This window comes from Aphelocoma coerulescens, unplaced genomic scaffold (assembly GCF_041296385.1).
Source record: "Aphelocoma coerulescens isolate FSJ_1873_10779 unplaced genomic scaffold, UR_Acoe_1.0 HiC_scaffold_271, whole genome shotgun sequence".
NCBI classification, from domain to species: Eukaryota; Metazoa; Chordata; class Aves; order Passeriformes; family Corvidae; genus Aphelocoma; species Aphelocoma coerulescens.
The window spans coordinates 545-17,033 of record NW_027183615.1 but is presented as its reverse complement, the minus strand read 5'-3'; the positions used below and the strand labels follow the sequence as shown (position 1 = coordinate 17,033).

General features: G+C 53.7%; 1 protein-coding gene across 1 annotated transcript; it reads left to right on the top strand.

Moving 5' to 3' along the window:
* Positions 1–1,647: 1,647 nt before the first annotated feature.
* LOC138101387 (WD repeat-containing protein 46-like) lies at positions 1,648–15,957 on the top strand (the record flags this gene model as incomplete). Its single annotated transcript, XM_068999191.1, has 6 exons — positions 1,648–1,683; positions 1,781–1,861; positions 5,961–6,073; positions 9,109–9,196; positions 12,787–12,848; positions 15,853–15,957. Coding segments are annotated over exons 1-6 (485 nt in total), but the record flags the coding sequence as incomplete, so codon positions are not given.
* Positions 15,958–16,489: the final 532 nt, after the last annotated feature.

The following is a 16,489-nucleotide window of genomic DNA, read 5'->3' as shown; positions in this document are numbered from 1 at the left end:
AGGGGATTTTGGGGATGGGGGAGGGGAGTTTTGGGGGAAAAAAGAGGGAAAAAGGAAAAAAAGAGGGAAAAAAGAGGGGAAATGGGGAAAAATGGGGGGAAAACCAGGAAAAATGGGAAAAAAAAGGATTTTTGAGGGATTTTGGGGCAGGATGGTGAAATTTTGGGAATAAAAGTGGAGATTTGGGATGTGGGAGGGGAGTTTTGGGGGAAAAAAGAGGGAAAAAGGTAAAAAATGGAAAAAAACAGGAAAAAAGGTGAGGAAATGGGGAAAAAGAGGGAAAAATGGGGAAAAATGCAAAATTTGGGGGAATTTGGGGCAGGACGCCAAAACTTTGGGAATAAAAGAGGAGATTTTGGGATGGGGGAGTGGAATTTTGGGAAAAAAAGGGGAAAAAAGAGGGAAAAAACAGGAAAAATGGGGGGAAATGGGGAAAAAATGCAAAATTTGGGGGATTTGGGGGCGGGATGGTGAAATTGTGGGAATGAAGGAGGAGATTTTGGGATGGGGGAGGGGAATTTTGGGGAAAAAAGGGAAAAAAGGAGGGAAAATGGGGAAAAAAGAAGGAAAAATGGGAAAAAATGAGGGGAAAATGGAAGATTTGGGGGATATTGGGGGAGGACACCAAAATTTTGGGAATAAAAGTGGAGATTTTGGAATGGGGGAGGGGAGTTTTGGGCAAAAAAGAGGGAAAAAGGTAAAAAACGGAAAAAAACAGAAAAAAATGAGAGGAAATGGGGGAAAATGAGGGGAAAATGCAAAATTTGGGGGATTTTGGGGCAGGACGGTGAAATTCTGGGAATAAAAGTGGGGATTTTGGGATGGGGGAGGGGCGTTTTGGGGGAAAAAAGAGGGAAAAAGGGAAAAATCAAGAAAAAAATGAGGGGAAATGGGGAAAAAGAGCCAAAAAATGGAAAATTTGGGGTATTTTGGGGCAGGATGCAGAAATTCCGGGAATGAAGGAGGAGATTTTGGGATGGGGGAGGGGAGTTTTGGGGGAAATCCAGGAAAGGAGGGAAAACAGGAAAAAGATGAATTTTTGGGGGGTAATAAAACGGATTTTTGGGAATTAAAGACGGGAATTTGGGGATGGGAGGGGCTTTTTTTGGAGAAAGGTGGATTTTTTGGGAATCAAATGGATTTTTGGGGGGCGAAAGTGGGGATTTTTAGGAATGAAAATTTTGGGAATAAAACAGGGATTTTTTGGAAATATCGATTTTGGGGGGGAAATTTGGGGTTTTGGGGAAGAGGAATCCCTTCGTGGAACGCAAAAATAAAGAGGAGGATTTGGAACTTCCCAAAAAACCGCCCGAGGGAACCCCAAAATTTGGGGGAAAAGACCCAAAAATGCCGAGCCCGGATTTGCCCTCAACCAAAATGGCGCCGCCCGCAACCAAGATGGCGCTGCCCACAACAAGATGGCGCCGCCCATAACCAAGATGGCGCTGCCCATAACCAAGATGGCGCCGCCCGTAACCAAGATGGCGCCCGCCGCTTCCCCAATGAGTGCTTTGCCCGATACCAAGATGGCGCCTCCACCTTCACCCCCTTCCGCGCCGCTTCACTCTGATTGGCTGCGCTTTGCCCGCCCTTTCACCTGATTGGCTCATTACCCGGAAGTGGGCGTGGCTTCTCCACATGGTCGAGATGGCGGGCGGCGGCGGCGGCGGCGGCGTGTCCGGGGTGAGGGGACGGGGGAGGCTGAGGCGATTCCCCCAAATTTGGGGCGATTTTGGGGGTCTCCGGTTCATTCCCGGCCTCATTCCCGCTTTTCCTGCAGAGGATGGACCCGTTCCCCGGGTCCGCCCCGGTGCCGCGGCCCAGAGTGAAGCGATTCCTGCGGGGGGCGGAGGAGAAAGCGGTAAAAGGCGGGGGTCTGGCGGGTTCCTGAGGGGATTCGGGGGGTCTCTGAGGGGATTTGGGGGTTCATGAGGAGATCTGGGGGTCCCTGAGGGGGTTTGGAGGGTCCTGAGGGGATCTGGGGGTTCTGAGGGGATTCGGGGAGTCCTGAGGGGATTCGGGGGGTCCTGAGGGCGTTTGGGGGTTCATGCGGCGATTCGGGGATTCATGAGAAGATCTGGGGGGTCCCTGAGGGGATTCAGGGGTTCTGAGGGGGTTTGGGGGTCTCTGAGGGGATTTGGATGGTCCTAAGGGGATTTTGGGGTCTCTGAGGGGATTGAGGGTTCATCAGGGGATTGAGGGGTCCTGGGGGGATTTGGGTGGGTTCCTAAGGGGATTGAGGGGTCCCTGAGGGGATTCGGGGATCCATGTGGAAATTTGGGGGTCCCTAAGGGGATTCGGGGGTGTCTGAGAGGGTTTGGGGGGTTCATGAGGGGATTCGGGGATTTTGAGGGGGGGGGTTCCTGAGAGGATTTGGGTGGGTTCCTAAGGGGATTGAGGGGTCCCTGAGGGGACTTGGATGGTCCTGAGGGGATTCTGGGGTCTCTAAGGGGTTTTGGGGGGGTCCCTGAGGGGATTCGGGGATTCCTGAGGGGGTTTAGGGGTCTCTGAGGGGATTTGGGGGGTTCGTGAGGGGATTCGGGGGATCCCTGAGAGGATTCGGGGATTCATGAGGAGGTTTGGGGGGGTCTCTGAGGGGGTTTGGAGGGTCCTGAGAGGATTTGGAGGGTCCTGAGGGGATTCGGGGGTCTCTGAGGGGGTTTGGGGGTCTCTGAGGGGATTTGGGGATTCATGAGTGGATTGAGGGGTCCTGAGGGGATTCGGGGGGTTCGTGAGGGGATTCGGGGGATCCCTGAGGGGATTCGGGGGGTCCTGAGAGGATCTGGGGGTCCCTGAGGGGGTTTGGAGGGTCCTGAGGGGATTTGGGGGTCCCTGAGGGGATTTTGGGGTCTGTGAGGGGATTTGGGGGTGTCTGAGGGCGTTTGGGGGTTCATGAGGGGATTCGGGGATTCATGAGGGGGTTTAGGGGTCTCTGAGGGGATTTGGATGGTCATGAGGGGATTCGGGGGGATTCCTGAGGGCGTTTGGGGGTTCATGAGGGGATTCGGGGTTTCATGAGGGGATTTGGGGGGTCCTGAGGGGGTTTGGGGGTTCCTGAGGGGATTTGGGGGGTCCCTGAGGGGATTTGGGGGGTCCCGAGAGGATTCGGGGGATCCTGAGGGGGTTTGGGAGTCCCTGAGGGAATTTGGGGATGTCTGAGGGAATTCGGGGATGTCTGAAGGGATCTGGGGGGTCCCTGAGGGGATTCGGGGGTTCTGAGGGGGTTTGGAGGGTCCTGAGGGGATTTTGGGGTCCCTGAAGGGATTTGGGGGATCCCTGAGGGGATTCGGGGGGTTCTGAGGGGGTTTAGGGGTCTCTGAGGGGGTTTGGAGGGTCCTGAGGGGATTTTGGGGTCCCTGAGGGAATTCGGGGGGTCCTGAGGGGATTTTGGGGTCTGTGAGAGGATTCGGGGGTGTCTGAGGGCGTTTGGGGGTTCATGAGGGGATTCGGGGATTCAGGAGGGGATTTGGGTGGGTTCCTAAGGGGATTTGGGTGGGTTTCTAAGGGGATTTGGGGGTCCCTGAGGGGATTTGGATGGTCTCTGAGGGGATTCAGGGATTCATGAGGAGGTTTGGGGGGTCCTGAGGGGATTTTGGGGTCTCCGAGAGGATTCGGGGGATCCTGAGGGGCTTTGGGAGTCCCTGAGGGAATTTGGGGATGTCTGAGGGAATTCGGGGATGTCTGAAGGGATCTGGGGGGTCCCTGAGGGGATTCGGGGGTTCTGAGGGGGTTGGGGGGGTTCATGAGGGGATTTGGATGGTCCTGAGGGGATTTTGGGGTCCCTGAGGGGATTCAGGGGTGTCTGAGGGCGTTTGGGGGTTCATGAGGGGATTCGGGGGTCTCTGAGGGGATTTGGGGGGTCCCTGAGGGGATTCGGGGATTCATGAGGAAATTTGGGGGTCTCTGAGGGGGTTTGGAGGGTCCTGAGAGGATTTTGGGGTCCCTGAGGGGATTCGGGAATTCATGAGGAAATTTGGGGGTCTCTGAGGGGGTTTGGAGGGTCCTGAGAGGATTTTGGGGTCCCTGAGGGGATTCGGGGGGTCCTGAGAGGATTTGGGGGTCCCTGAGGGGGTTTGGAGGGTCCTGAGGGGATTTGGGGGTCCCTGAGGGGATTTTGGGGTCTGTGAGGGGATTCGGGGGTGTCTGAGGGCGTTTGGGGGTTCATGAGGGGATTCGGGGATTCATGAGGGGGTTTGGGGGTCTCTGAGGGGATTTGGATGGTCATGAGGGGGTTCGGGGGGATTCCTGAGGGGGTTTGGGGGTTCATGAGGGGATTTGGGGTTTCATGAGGGGATTTGGGGGGTCCTGAGGGGATCTGGGGGTTCTGAGGGGGTTTGGAGGGTCCCTGAGGGGTTTGGGGGATCCTGAGGGGATTTTGGGGTCTCTGAGGGGATTCGGGGGGTCTCTGAGGGGATTCGGGGATCCATAAGGCGATTTGGGGGGGTTCATGAGGGGATTTTGGGGGTTTCTGAGGGGATTCGGGGGGATTCATGAGGAGGTTTGGGGGGTCCTGAGGGGATTTTGGGGTCTCTGAGGGGATTCGGGGGATTCTGAGGGGGTTTGGGGGTCCCTGAGGGGATTCGGGGGGTCCCTGAGGGGATTTGGGGGGTCCCTGAGGGGATTCGGGGGGTCCTGAGGGCGTTTGGGGGTTCATGAGGGGATTCGGGGATTCATGAGGGGATTTGGGGGGTCCCTGAGGGGATTTGGGTGGGTTCCTAAGGGGATTTGGGGGTCTCTGAGGGGATTTGGGGGTCCCTGAGGGGATTTGGATGGTCTCGGAGGGGATTCAGGGATTCATGAGGAGGTTTGGGGGGTCCTGAGGGGATTTTGGGGTCCCTGAAGGGATTTGGGGGCATTCCTGAGGGGGTTTGGGGGTTCCGTGAGGGGATTTGGGGGTTCCTGAGGGGGTTTGGGGGTTCCTGAGGGGATTTGGGGGGTTCCTGAGGGGATTTGGGGGTCCCTGAGGGGGTTTGGGGGTGTTCAGAGAATTGGAGTGGAATTTGGGGGTTCTTGGAAGAAATTTGGGGGGATTTGGGTGGAATTTGGGGGGATTTGGGTGAAAGTTGGGGGCGACTTGGTTGGAATTTGGGGGAATTTGGGTGGGATTTGGAGGCATTTGGGTGGAATTTGGGGATTTGGGGGGATTTGGGTGAAATTTGGGTGATTTTGGTTGAAAATTGGGGGGATTTGGGTGGAATTTGGGGGGATTTGGTTGGAATTTGGAGGGATTTGGTTGGAATTTGGAGAGATTTGCTTGGAATTTGGGGGGTTTTGGGTGAAAATTGGGGGTTCGTGGAAGGAATTTGGGGGGATTTGGGTGGAATTTGGGGGGATTTGGGTGGAATTTGGGGGAATTTGGGGGTTCTTGGGTGGAATTTGGGAATTTGGGGGGATTTGGGTGGAATTTGGGGGTTCTTGGAAGGAATTTGGGGGGATTTGGTTGGAATTTAGGGGGATTTGGTTGGAATTTAGGGGGATTTGGTTGGAATTTGGGGATTTGGGGGGATTTGGGTGAAAATTGGGGGTTCTTGGAAGGAATTTGGAGGGATTCGATTGGAATTTGGGGGGATTCGGGTGGAATTTGGGAGGATTTGGGTGAAAACTGGGGGTTCTTGGAAGGAACTTGGGGGGATTTGGGTGGAATTTGGAGGGATTCGGTTGGAATTTGGAGGAATTTGGTTGAAAATTGGGGGTTCTTGGAAGGAATTTGGAGGGATTTGGGTGGAATTTCGGGGGATTTGGGTGGAATTTGGGTGGAATTTGGGTGGAATTTGGGGGAATTTGGGGGTTCTTGGGTGGAATTTGGGAATTTGGTGGAATTTGGGTGGAATTTGTGGGGATTTGGTTGAAAATTGGGGGTTCTTGGAAGGAATTTGAGTGGAATTCGGTGGAATTTGGGTGGAATTTGGTTGGAATTTGGGGGTTTTTGGGGGTGACCCCCTCTGGTTTCCCCCCTCCAGCCCCGCCCCATCGCCCCCCGGCTCCGCTGGCACCTGAAAACTTTGGAAAACCGGGAAAAATCGGCGGCGGAAAAAGCGGCGCGATGGGAACCCTTCCTGCCCGAGGAGGCCGGGTGAGAAATCGCCCCAAAAACGGCCCCAAATCCCTCGGGAAACTCCCAAAAATCCATCGGGAATATCCCAAAACCCTTCCAGCACCCCAGGAATCCCCCAGGAACGCCCCAAAATCCGTCGGGAACGGCCCAAAATCCCCAAATCCCGGCACGGATCCGCCCCGAATTCATCGGGATCGCCCCAAAATCCATCAGGAACGTCCCAAAATCCCCAAATCCCGGCACGGATCCACCCCGAATTCATCGGGATCGCCCCAAAATCCGTCGGGAACATCCCAAAATCCCTCAGGAACGTCCCAAAATCCCCAAAATCCCAGCACGGATCCGCCCCGAATTCATCGGGATCGCCCCAAAATCCGTCGGGAACGTCCCAAAATCCCCAAATCCCGGCACAGATCCGCCCCGAATTCATCGGGATCGCCCCAAAATCCGTCGGGAACGTCCCAAAATCCCTCAGGAACGTCCCAAAATCCCCAAATCCCGGCACGGATCCACCCCGAATTCATCGGGATCGCCCCAAAATCCGTCGGGAACGTCCCAAAATCCCTCAGGAACGTCCCAAAATCCCCAAATCCCGGCACGGATCCGCCCCGAATTCATCGGGATCGCCCCAAAATCCATCCGGAACCCCCAAAATCCCCAAATCCCGGCACGGATCCGCCCCGAATTCATCGGGATCGCCCCAAAATCCGTCGGGAACCCCCAAAATCCCTCGATTATTCCCCAAAAATGCACTGGGGATCCCAAATTTCCACTGGAAATCCCCCAAAAATCCATGAGGAACCCCCAAAATCCCTGGATTTCCCCCCAAAATCCATCAGGAACCCCCAAAATCCCTGGGTTTCTCCCCAAAAATCCCTCAGGAATCCCCAAAATCTCTGGATTTCCTCCCAAAAGCCCCTTAGGAACCCCCAAAATCCCTGGATTTCCCCCCAAAAACCCCTCAGGACCCCCCAAAATCCCTGGATTTCCCCCCCAAACTCCATCAGGAACCCCCAAAATCCATCAATTATCCCCCAAAATCCCTGGATTTCCCCCCAAAATCCCCCCAGGGACCCCCAAAATCCCTGGATTTCCCCCCAAACCCCACCCAGGGATCCCCAAAATCCCGGGATTTCCCCCCAAAATCCATCAGGAACCCCCAAAATCCAGCAATTATCCCCCAAAATCCCCGGATTTCTCCCAAAAACCCCTCAGGACCCCCCAAAATCCCATCAGGGACCCCCAAAATCCATCAGGAACCCCCAAAATCCATCAGTTATTCCCCAAAATTCCTGGATTTCCCCCCAAAATCCATTAGGAACCCCCAAAATCCATCAATTTTTCCCCCCAAAATCCCCGTATTTCCCCCCAAAACCCCCCCAGGGACCCCCAAAATCCCGGGATTTCCCCCCAAAACCCCCCCAGGGACCCCCAAAATCCCGGGATTTGCCCCCAAAAACCCCTCAGGGACCCCCAAAATCCCCAGATTTCCCCCCAAAATCCATCAATTATCCCCCCAAAACCCCTCAGGGACCCCCAAAATCCCGGGATTTCCCCCCAAAATCCCCCCAGGGACCCCCAAAATCCCGGGATTTCCCCCCAAAATCCCGGGATTTCCCCCCAAAAACCTCTCAGGAACCCCCAAAATCCCGGGATTTGCCCCCAAAAACCCCTCAGGGACCCCCAAAATCCCTGGGTTTCCCCCCAAAAACCCATCAGGAAGCCCCAAAATCCCCGGATTTCCCCCCAAAATCCCGGGATTTCCCCCCAAAACCCCCCCAGGAACCCCCAAAATCCCGGGATTTCCCCCCAAAAACCTCCCTGGGACCCCCAAAATCCCGGAATTTCCCCCCAAAAGCCTCCCAGGAACCCCCAAAATCCCTGGATTTCCCCCCAAAACCCCCTCAGGGACCCCCAAAATCCATCAATTATTCCCCAAAATCCCTGGATTTCCCCTCAAAACCCCCCCAGGAACCCCCAAAATCCCCGGATTTCACCCCAAAATCCCCCCAGGGACCCCCAAAATCCCTGGATTTCCCCCCAAAATCCCGGGATTTCCCCCCAAAAACCTCTCAGGAACCCCCAAAATCCCGGGATTTGCCCCCAAAAACCCCTCAGGGACCCCCAAAATCCCTGGATTTCCCCCCAAAACCCCCTCAGGGACCCCCAAAATCCATCAATTATTCCCCAAAATCCCCGGATTTCCGCCCAAAACCCCCCCCAGGAACCCCCAAAATCCCGGGATTTCCCCCCAAAAACCTCCCAGGGACCCCCAAAATCCCGGAATTTCCCCCCAAAAACCTCCCTGGAACCCCCAAAATCCCTGGATTTCCCCCCAAAACCCCCCCAGGAACCCCCAAAATCCCGGGATTTCCCCCCAAAACCCCCTCAGGGACCCCCAAAATCCATCAATTATTCCCCAAAATCCCTGGATTTCCCCCCAAAACCCCCCCAGGGACCCCCAAAATCCCGGGATTTCCCCCCAAAACCCCCCCAGGAAACCCCAAAATCCCGGGATTTCCCCCCAGAACCCCCCAGGAACCCCCAAAATCCCTGGATTTACCCCCAAAATCCCCGGATTTCCCCCCAAAACCCCCCCAGGAAACCCCAAAATCCCGGGATTTGCCCCCAAAAACCCCTCAGGGACCCCCAAAATCCCTGGATTTCCCCCTAAAATCCCGGGATTTCCCCCCAAAAACCCATCAGGAAGCCCCAAAATCCCCGGATTTCCCCCCAAAATCCCGGGATTTCCCCCCAAAACCCCCCCAGGGACCCCCAAAATCCCTGGATTTCCCCCCAAAATCCCGGGATTTCCCCCCAAAAACCTCTCAGGAACCCCCAAAATCCCCGGATTTCCCCCCAAAATCCCCCCAGGGACCCCCAAAATCCCTGGATTTCCCCCTAAAATCCCGGGATTTCCCCCCAAAATCTCTGGATTTCCCCCCAAAAACCCCTCAGGGACCCCCAAAATCCCGGGATTTCCCCCCAAAGCTCCCGGCTCGGGCCCGGATCTGGAGTTCGGGCCCGGATCCGGAGCGGGGCGGTTGCCGCAGGTTCCTGGAGCCGGATCCGGGCCAGGATCCGGGCCGGATCTCGCAGCGGGAAATCGCCGACGCCGTGGACATCGCCAGCGGCAGCAAGGTGGGAATGGGGCAAAAGAGCGGGATTTTGGGCAAAAATGGGGGGTTTGGGGGAAAATGGGGAGTTTGGGGGGAAATGGGGGGATTTGGGGGGAAAAAGGGGGGATTTGGGGGAAAAATGGGGGGATTTTGGGGAAAAAAAAGGGGATTTTGGGGGAAAAATGGGGATTTTGGGGGAAAAAAAGGGGGATTTTGGGGGAAAACTGGGGGATTTTGGGCAAAATGGGGGATTTTGGGGGGAAAAATGGGGATTTGGGGAGAAAAATGGGGGGAAACGGGGGGATTTGGGGGGGGAAATGGGGATTTTGGGGGAAAAATGGGGAATTTGGGGGGGAAAATGGTGGGATTTTGGGCAAAATGGGGGAGTTTGGGGGAAAAAATGGAGAATTTGGGGGAAAATGGGGGGATTTTGGGGGGAAAAATGGGGATTTTGGGGGAAAAACAGCGGGATTTTGGGGAAAAACCGGGGGGATTTTGGGGGGAAAAATGGGGATTTTAGGGAAAAAAAAGGGGATTTTGGGGGAAAACGGGGGGATTTTGGGCAAAATGGGGGAGTTTGGGGGGAAAAATGGGGATTTTGGGGGGAAAATGGGGGGATTTTGGGCAAAATGGGGTTGGGGGAAAAATGGGGATTTTGGGGAAAAATGGGGGGATTTGGGGGGGGGAAATGGGGGATTTTGGGCAAAATGGGGGGGTTTGGGGGGAAATGGGGGGATTTGGGGGGAAACGGGGGGATTTTGGGCAAAATGGGGGGGTTTGGGGGGGGATGGGGGGATTTTGGGGGGGAAATGGGGATTTTTGGGGGCAAAACAGCGGGATTTTGGGCAAAAATGGGGGGTTTGGGGGAAAATGGGGATTTGGGGGGGAAACGGGGGGAATTGGGGGGGAAAAAAGCGGGGATTTGGGGGAAAAATGGGGGGATTTTGGGGAAAAAAAAGGGGATTTTGGGGGAAAACCGGGGGGATTTTGGGGGGAAATGGGGGGATTTTGGGCAAAAAAGGGGGGTTTGGGGGAAAATGGGGGGATTTTGGGGGGGAAACGGGGGGATTTGGGGGGGAAAAAGCGGGGATTTGGGGGGGAAACGGTGGGGTTTTGGGGAAAAACAGCGGGATTTTGGGGAAAAACCGGGGGGATTTTGGGGGGAAAAAAGGGGATTTTGGGGGAAAACGGGGGGATTTTGGGCAAAATGGGGGAGTTTGGGGGAAAAAATGGAGAATTTGGGGGAAAATGGGGGGATTTTGGGGGGAAAAATGGGGATTTTGGGGGAAAAACAGCGGGATTTTGGGGGAAAACCGGGGGGATTTTGGGGGGAAAAAAGGGGATTTTGGGGGAAAACGGGGGGATTTTGGGCAAAATGGGGGAGTTTGGGGGGAAAAATGGGGAATTTGGGGAGAAAAATGGGGATTTTGGGGGGAAAATGGGGGGATTTTGGGCAAAATGGGGTTTGGGGAAAAATGGGGATTTTGGGGAAAAATGGGGGGATTTGGGGGGGGGAAATGGGGGATTTTGGGCAAAATGGGGGGTGTGGGGGAAAATGGGGATTTTGGGGGGAAACGGGGGGATTTTGGGCAAAATGGGGGGGTTTGGGGGAAAATGGGGAGTTTGGGGGGAAACGGGGGGATTTAGGGGGGAAAAAAGCGGGGATTTGGGGGAAAAATGGGGGGATTTTTGGGGAAAAACCGGGGGGATTTTGGGGGGAAAAATGGGGATTTTAGGGAAAAAAAAGGGGATTTTGGGGGGGAAAATGGGGATTTTGGAAAAATTGGGGATTTTGGGGGAAAATGGGGGGAAACGGGGGGATTTGGGGGGGGAAATGGGGATTTTGGGGGAAAAATGGGGATTTTTGGAGGGAAAATGGGGATTTTGGGGGGAAAATGGGGTTTGGGGGAAAAGGGTGGGATTTTGGGGGAAAAAGTGGGATTTTGGGGGGAAAATGGGTATTTTAGGAAGAAAAATGGGGATTTGGGGAAAAACTGAGGACTTTAGGAGGGAAAATGGGGATTTTGGGGAAAAAACCAGGGATTTGGGGGGAAAAAGGGGGATTTTGGGAAAAACGGGATTTTAGGGGGGAAAATGGGGATTTGGGGAAAAATGGGGGGATTTGGGGCAAAACTGTGGGGTTTTGGGAAAAAAAATGGGGGGATTTGGGAATTCAGGAATTTGGGAATTGGGAATTTGGGGAATTGGGGAAATTTGGGAATTGGGAATTTGGGGAATTTGGGAATTCAGGAATTTGGGAAATCGGGGAATTTGGGAAATTTGGGAATTCAGGAATTTGGGAATTTGGGGAATTTGGGAATTGGGAGTTCAGGGAATTGGGAATTTGGGGAATTCAGGAATTGGGGAATTTGGGAATTGGGAATTTGGGGAATTTGGGAATTCAGGAATTTGGGAATTGGGGAATTTGGGAATTGGGAATTTGGGGAATTGGGGAAATTTGGGGAATTTGAGGAATTCAGGAATTGGGGAATTGGGGAATTTGGGGAATTTGGGGAATTGGGAATTCAGGAATTTGGGGAATTGGGAAATTTGGGAATTCAGGAATTTGGCGAATTTGGGAATTGGGGAAATTTGGGATTTGGGAATTTGGGAATTGGGATTTGGGAATTTGGGAAATTCGGGAAATTGGGGAATTTGGGAATTGGGGAATTGGGAATTTGGGGAATTGGAGAATTGGGAATTGGGAATTGGGGAATTCAGGAATTTGGGAATTTGGGGAATATGGGAAATTTGGGGAATTTGGGAAATTTGGGAATTGGGGAATTGGGGAAATTTGGGAATTTGGGGAATTGGGGAAATTTGGGAAATTTGGGGATTTGGGGAATTTGGGAATTCGGGAATTTGGGAATTCGGGAATTTGGGAATTGGGGACATTGGGAATTGGGGAATTGGGAATTTGGGAAATTGGGGATTTGTTGATTTGGGAATTTGGCGAATTTGGGAATTGGGGAAATTTGGGATTTGGGAATTTGGGAATTGGGATTTGGGAAATTTGGGAATTTGGGAAATTCGGGAAATTGGGGAATTTGGGAATTGGGGAATTGGGAATTTGGGGAATTGGGGAAATTAGGGAATTCAGGAATTTGGGAATTCAGGAATTTGGGAATTGGGGAATTGGGGAAATTTGGGAATTCAGGAATTTGGGAATTGGGAATTTGGGACATTGGGGAATTGGGAATTGGGGAATTGGGAATTGGGGAATTCAGGAATTTGGGAATTTGGGGAATTTGGGAAATTTGGGGATTTGGGGAATTGGGGAATTTGGGAATTCGGGGAAATTGGGAATTTGGGGAATTTTGGGAATTTGGGATTTGGGAAATTTGGGAATTTGGGAAATTCGGGAAATTGGGGAATTTGGGAATTTGGGGAATTGGGGAAATTTGGGAATTTGGGAATTCAGGAATTGGGGAATTTGGGAAATTTGGGAATTCAGGAATTTGGGAATTCAGGAATTGGGGAATTTGGGGAATTGGGGGAATTTGGGAATTCAGGAATTTGGGAATTCAGGAATTTGGGAATTCAGGAATTGGGGGAATTTGGGGGAATTTGGGGGTTGGGGCCTCGTCTCTGAGCGTTCCCGCCCCCCCCCAGCACTTTGAGCTGCGCCTGGAGCAGTTCGGGCCCTACCGGCTGGACTACACCCGCACCGGCAGGTGAGCACCAGTACGGACCAGTATAAACCAGTATGGGCCAGTGTAAACCAGTATGGAGCGGTATGGGCCAGTGCTAACCGGTATGGGCCAGTATAGACCAGTATGGGTCAGTATAGACCAGTATGGGCCAGTGTTAACCAGTATGGGCCAGTATTGACCTGTATAGACCAGTATGGGGCAGTATGGGCCAGTGTTAACCAGTATGGGCCAGTATAAACCAGTATGGGCCAGTACAGACCAGTATGGGCCAGTATAAACCAGTATGGGCCAGTGTTAACCCGTATGGGCCAGTATAAACCAGTATGGACCAGTATAAACCAGTATGGGCCAATATAGACCTGTATAGACCAGTATGGAGCGGTATGGGCCAGGATTAACCAGTATGGGCCAGTATAAACCAGTATGGGCCAGTATAAACCAGTATGGGCCAGTATTGACCTGTATAGACCAGTATGGGGCAGTATGGGCCAGTGTTAACCAGTATGGGCCAGTATAAACCTGTATGGGCCAGTATTAATCAGTATGGGCCAGTATTAACCAGTATGGGCCAGTATTAACCAGTATGGAGCAGTATGGGCCGGTATAAACCAGTATGGGCTAATAATAACCAGTATGGGCCAGTATTAACCGGTATGGAGCGGTAAGGGCCGGTATAGACCAGTATGGGCCAGTATAAACCAGTATGGACCAGTATTAACCAGTATGGACCGATATTAACCAGTATGGGCCGGTATAAACCAGTATGGGCTGGCATAAACCAGTAGGGGCCAGTATTAACCAGTATGGGCCGGCATAAACCAGCATGGGCCAGTATAAACCAGTATGGGCTGGTATTAACCAGTATGGGCCAGTATAAACCAGTATGGGCTGGTATTAACCAGTATGGGCCAGTATTAACCAGTGTGGGCCAGTATTAACCAGTATGGGCCAGTATTAACCAGTATGATCCAGTATTAACCAGTATGGGCCAGTATTAACCAGTATGGGCCAGTATAGACCTGTATAGACCAGTATGGAGCGGTATGGGCCAGTGCAAACCAGTATGGGCCGGTATTAACCAGTATGGGCCAGTATAAACCGGTATGGGCCAGTATTAACCAGTATGGGCTGGTATTAATCAGTGTGGGCCAGTATTAACCAGTATGGGCCAATATAAACCAGTATGGGCCATTATTAACCAGTATAAATCAGTATGGGCCAGTATAAACCAGTATGGGCTAATAATAACCAGTATGGGCCAGTATAGACCAGTATGGGCCAGTGTTAACCAGTATGGGCCAGTATTGACCTGTATAGACCAGTATGGAGCGGTATGGGCCAGGATTAACCAATATGGGCCAGTATTAACCAGTATGGGCCAGTATTAATCAGTGTGGGCCAGTATAAACCAGTATGGAGTGGTTTTGGCCAGTATAAACCAGTATGGGTCAGTATAAACCAGTATGGGCCAGTATTAACCAGTATGGGCCAGTATTAACCAGTATGGAGTGGTTTTGGCCAGTATTAACCAGTATGGGCCAGTGTTAACCAGTATGGGCCAGTATAGACCTGTATAGACCAGTATGGAGCGGTATGGGCCAGTATAAACCAGTATGGGCCAGTATTAACCAGTATGATCCAGTATAAACCAGTATGGGCCAGTATTAGCCAGTATGGGCCAGTGTTAACCAGTATGGAGTGGTATTGGCCGGTATAAACCAGTATGGGTCAGTATAAACCAGTATGGAGTGGTTTTGGCCAGTATAAACCAGTATGGGTCAGTATAAACTAGTATGGGCCAGTATTAACCAGTATGGGCCAGTATTAACCAGTGTGGGCCAGTATTAACCAGTATGGGCCAGTATAAAGCAGTATGGGCCGGTATAAACCAGTATGGGCCGGTATTAACCAGTATGGGCTGGTATTAACCAGTATGGGCCAGTACAGACCAGTATGGGCCGGTATTAATCAGTATGGGCCAGTATTAACCAGTATGGGCCAGTATTAACCAGTATGGGCCAGTATAAACCAACACGGAGTGGTATGGGCCAGTATAAACCAGTATGGCGTGGTACAGACCAGTATGGAGCGGTATGGGCCAGTATAAACCAGTACAAACCAGTAAAACCAGTATAGGACAATATAAACTGGTACAGTCCCTTCCCAGTCCCTCCCAGTACATCCCAGTACATCCCAGTACATTCCAGTTCCCTCCCAGTCCCTCCCAATTCCTTCCCAGTCCCTCCCATTCCCCTCTCAGTCCATCCCAGTGCCCCCCAGTCCCCTCCCAGTTCCCTCCCAGTTCTTCCCAGTCCCCTCCCAGTCCCTCCCAGTGCTCCCAGTTGCTCCCATTCCCGCAGGCACCTGTTACTGGGGGGTCTCTGGGGTCACGTGGCCGCCCTGGACTGGGGCTCCCAGTGCTCCCAGTGTGTCCCAGTCCCCTCCCAGTTCCCCCCCAGTCTCTCCCAGTTCCATCCCAATGTCCCCCATTCCCCTCCCAGTCCTTCCCAGTGCCTCCCAGTGCCCCCCAGTCCCATCCCATTCCCGCCCAGTTCCCTCCCAGTTCCCTCCCAGTCCCTCCCAGTCCCATCCCATTCCCTCCTAGTCCCTCCCAGTTCCCTCCCAGTCCCTCCCAGTCCCTCCCAATTCCCCTCCCATTCCCCTCCCAGTCCCCTCCCAGTCCCTCCCAGTGCTCCCAGTTGCTCCCATTCCCTCAGGCACCTGTTACTGCGGGGTCTCCGGGGTCACGTGGCCGCCCTGGACTGGGACTCCCAGTGCTCCCAGTCCCTCCCAGTCCCTCCCAGTTCCCCCCAGTCCCCTCCCAATTCCCTCCCAGTCCCTCCCAGTCCCTCCCAGTCCATCCCAGTCCCTCCCAGTCCCTCCCATTCCCCTCTCAGTCCATCCCAGTGCCCCCCAGTCCCTCCCAGTCCCTCCCAGTCCCTCCCAATCCCCTCCCAATCCCTCCCAGTCCCTCCCAGTGCCCCCCAGTCCCTCCCAGTGCTCCCAGTCCCTCCCATTCCCTCAGGCACCTGTTACTGGGAGGTCTCCGGGGTCACGTGGCCGCCCTGGACTGGGACTCGCGGCGCCTCCTGTGCGAGTTCAACGTCATGGAGCCCCTGCAGGACCTCAGGTGGGACTGGGAGCACTGGGAGGGACTGGGAGGGGACTGGGAGGGACTGGGAGGGGATTGGGAGCACTGGGAGGGGATTGGGAGGGACTGGGAGGGACTGGGAGGGAATTGGGAGGGACTGGGAGGGAACAGGGAGGGGAGTGGGAGGGGATTGGGAGAGACTGGGGGGGCACTGGGAGGGACTGGGAGGGACTGGGAGGGGATTGGGAGGGACTGGGAGGGACTGGGAAGGGATTGGGAGCACTGGGAGGGACTGGGAGAGACTGGGAGGGGATTGGGAGGGACTGGGAGGGAACTGGGAGGGAACAGGGAGGGACTGGGAGAGACTGGGAGGGCACTGGGATGGACTGGGAGAGACTGGGGGAGCACTGGGATGGACTGGGAGAGACTGGGGGAGCACTGGGAGGGACTGGGGGATACTGGGAGGGACTGGGAGGGGCTGGGGGGGCCCTGGCTCTATTTTGATCCTAAAATCCTCTTTTTTTTCCCTAAAATCCCCATTTTTCCCTAAAATCCCCATTTTCCCCCCCCC